Genomic DNA, 2,833 nt, shown 5'->3' on the forward strand with positions numbered 1-2,833 from the left:
AAAACAGCAATCATGTTACTATCTTGGCTGCATAATATTTGGGGTGTTATAGCGACAAATTAGCAACTTTTGTTCAAATGGATTAAGAAAAGAAAATAGTTTTGGATACTGTACTTTCAGTTTCCCTGTATGTTTATTATTGTTTCAAAACAAATTATTCTTTAAAAAGACGATTGACTGAGCGTGTGGCACACACCTGTCATTCCAGCACTTTGGAAGGCTGAGGCAGGAGGATTGCTTGAGGCCAGGAGTTCAAGACCAGCTTGGGCAACATAGTGAAACTACATTTCTACAAAAATTGTTTTTTAAATTAGCTGGGCATGGTGGCACGCTACTCATGAGGCTAAGGCAGGAGGATCGCTTGATCCTGCCACTGCAGTCCAGCCAGGGCAACAGAGCAAGGTCCCATTTCTAAAAAATAAATAAATAAATAAAGATCGTCAACCTATTGTTGCATTTCCTTTGTAACAAATGTTTTTTCCCAGTTTGGACCTGGTCTTTGAATTATGTTTATACCATTTTTAGATATAAAGGAAATGTTTATGAAGTTAAAAAAAAAAAAAAAGTGAGCCACAGCTCCTGCCCTCAAAGACACTGCAGCAAGTTTAGGGGTATGCATTGGGGAGAGGCAAGTCAGTAAACAGCACGAGCCAGGATGTGACATCGCCTGTCAAATCTAGCTGGCTCTCACTTGCCTCAGTAGCTCTCAGCCTGCTCCATGACTAAAAATCTTTCCATGGGCAGACTGATTTCACAGGCTCACTCCATTTTGTGAACATTTCCTATAGAGATGCATAAAACCTTTCTTTACATTTCCTAATAATGGTAACCAGCCTCCACTGAACACTTACTCTCTGCGGGTGTTTTATGTGTGGTTCATTGTCTCCTTCCCCACACAGTCCTATGAAGAGCCCCGTCAGCATTACCCCACGTGACAGGTAAGGACACAGACACTTGTGAGTGCCAATAGCCCACGGGCATCACGGCTCATTAGCAGTTGAACTGAGATTCACACCAAGGAGCCTGGCTCAAGACTTGAGCCTTTAGCCACATGGGGTAGGGTCTACAGTCCCTGCCTTCCTACTGAGGTCCCAGGCACTGACTCCCCAGCTCTGGCTCTGGCTGATCTGAGCAGCTGTCAGTGCAAATGAGGCCTAGACTCTGGAGGTTCTATGACTTGGCCCAGGATGCACCTCTTTGATAATAACAGCTTTACTGTGGTCTCTTTTTATTTCTGCAGGCACCCAGGGATGAGGAAGTGGCCTCGTCAGTATGAATGGTTCTTTATGAAGATGAGGGTAGAACATATCTGGCTTCAGAAATGGTATGGAGGCATATCCGATATTTCAAGGGAGGAATATTTCAAAGCAGTTCCCAGAAAGGCCTGATGGAGTAAGAAGAAAGTCCTTAATGTTTGCACTTAAATGAAAACCTTTTCAGTGATGAAGCCAGACAGCTATTGACCACTGTCTCTTTGTTGAAGGGTTCATAGCAGCCCTGCCATCCCTACAGCATAATGAAAGAGGGGGAACAGGGAACTCTATGCTAGATGTGAGATTAAAGTGGTCATTTGCAGATCTCCAACTCACACGGATACTTCGCATAGATAGTCTTTATTCCGTTGTATTCAATACAGACTCACCTATTCAGAAATCGTGTAATAGTGGTGGTCAAAATGACATGTTGAGATCGTTGCTGTTTCCTTCTTTAAGAAAAAAAACATGGCTGTACGTACAATGTGATTGCTGTGTATTGTGAGAGTACTTTTGTTGCTTGCGGTGCCAGACACAGTCTTGGTTCTAAGCTCACTGCAACCACGAAGGAACTGACTGTGCATCACACAGCCACAACATGGTATTAGGGTGAGGGTGGAGGACTGTGTGTCTATGGATTACTCCTCCTGCCGGTGGATTGCAAATGCATTATTAAGTCATACTGGCTAGAATGTACCGGTCACTTACGCGGCTTTTTCCCCACCATAACGTGAAAACATTTAAGAACATAGGATGCTTTCTGCACAGCCCTTCTCTATGTAACCAGCCATGGCAGTGCATTAAAGGGGAACAAGTAGCTTCGACATTAAGCTTCCCAAAAGGTTGAGCTGCTCACACTTCTGGCAAGGGTTCCCCTCTCGCCTGCATGAACGGGGCATCCAGAATAAGAAGTGCCCCATTCTGTGGTGGAGAAAGAGGAAAGGGGAGAGGGTGAAGCTGGGAAAGTAAAGGCAGCACATTAGAGAAGGAAGAAAGGAAGCCGGTAACTGAGGGCCTGCTGCCTGCCCAGCCCTGGGCCAGGCCCTCCATGGAAGCCATCACATTTAAGCCCCGCAACCAATAAGATGCACATCATCATTGCCTCTTACAGACAAGAAAACCGGACTCAGAGAGGTTGAGTCCACATCCCAGACAGCGCACTGCAAACACGGGTGGAGTGGTTCCTAGAAGACATCCAGTTTTAAGAAGGAATGAGTTATTGAAATGCACGGGTAGAAACTGAACCAGGAAAATCAGCAAAGTGATTGTAAAAGAGAAGGACTAGCCTGCCTAGAGACGATGTTTCTTGCTTTTGGAAAAAAAAGTCTCTGAAATTTGATTCTTACTACAGATTTAAACTTTCTACATATTACATGTAGGTGCTTCTAGTGTTTTCAAGAAATTAGACTGTACCTGTGTACACTTCTGAGGCCCACATGGACCTATGCATATATATATCTAAGACCTCTGATCATTAAAACCTATAAAGGATTGAGCTGTCCCAAGTATCCTGTCTTTCTTTTTTTTTTTTTTTTTTTTTTTTTTTTTTTTTTTTTTTTTTTTTTTTTTTTTTTTTTTTT

The 2,833-nt window shown here is 43.3% G+C and overlaps 1 protein-coding gene across 1 annotated transcript in view; it reads left to right on the top strand.

Annotated features, from left to right (window-relative positions):
• The window catches only part of CREG2 (cellular repressor of E1A stimulated genes 2), a 40,653-nt gene extending 37,907 nt beyond the window's left edge, over window positions 1-2,746 (top strand). Inside the window, exon 4 of the mRNA XM_017547912.2 lies at window positions 1,241-2,746. Coding sequence (XP_017403401.1) covers window positions 1,241-1,388 — 148 coding nt within the window. The 3' untranslated portion in view covers window positions 1,389-2,746. The remainder of the gene's footprint in view (window positions 1-1,240) is intronic.
• Window positions 2,747-2,833: the final 87 nt, after the last annotated feature.

The sequence above is a fragment of the Cebus imitator genome, unplaced genomic scaffold (genome assembly GCF_001604975.1).
Source record: "Cebus imitator isolate Cc_AM_T3 unplaced genomic scaffold, Cebus_imitator-1.0 Scaffold202, whole genome shotgun sequence".
Taxonomy (NCBI): Eukaryota; Metazoa; Chordata; class Mammalia; order Primates; family Cebidae; genus Cebus; species Cebus imitator.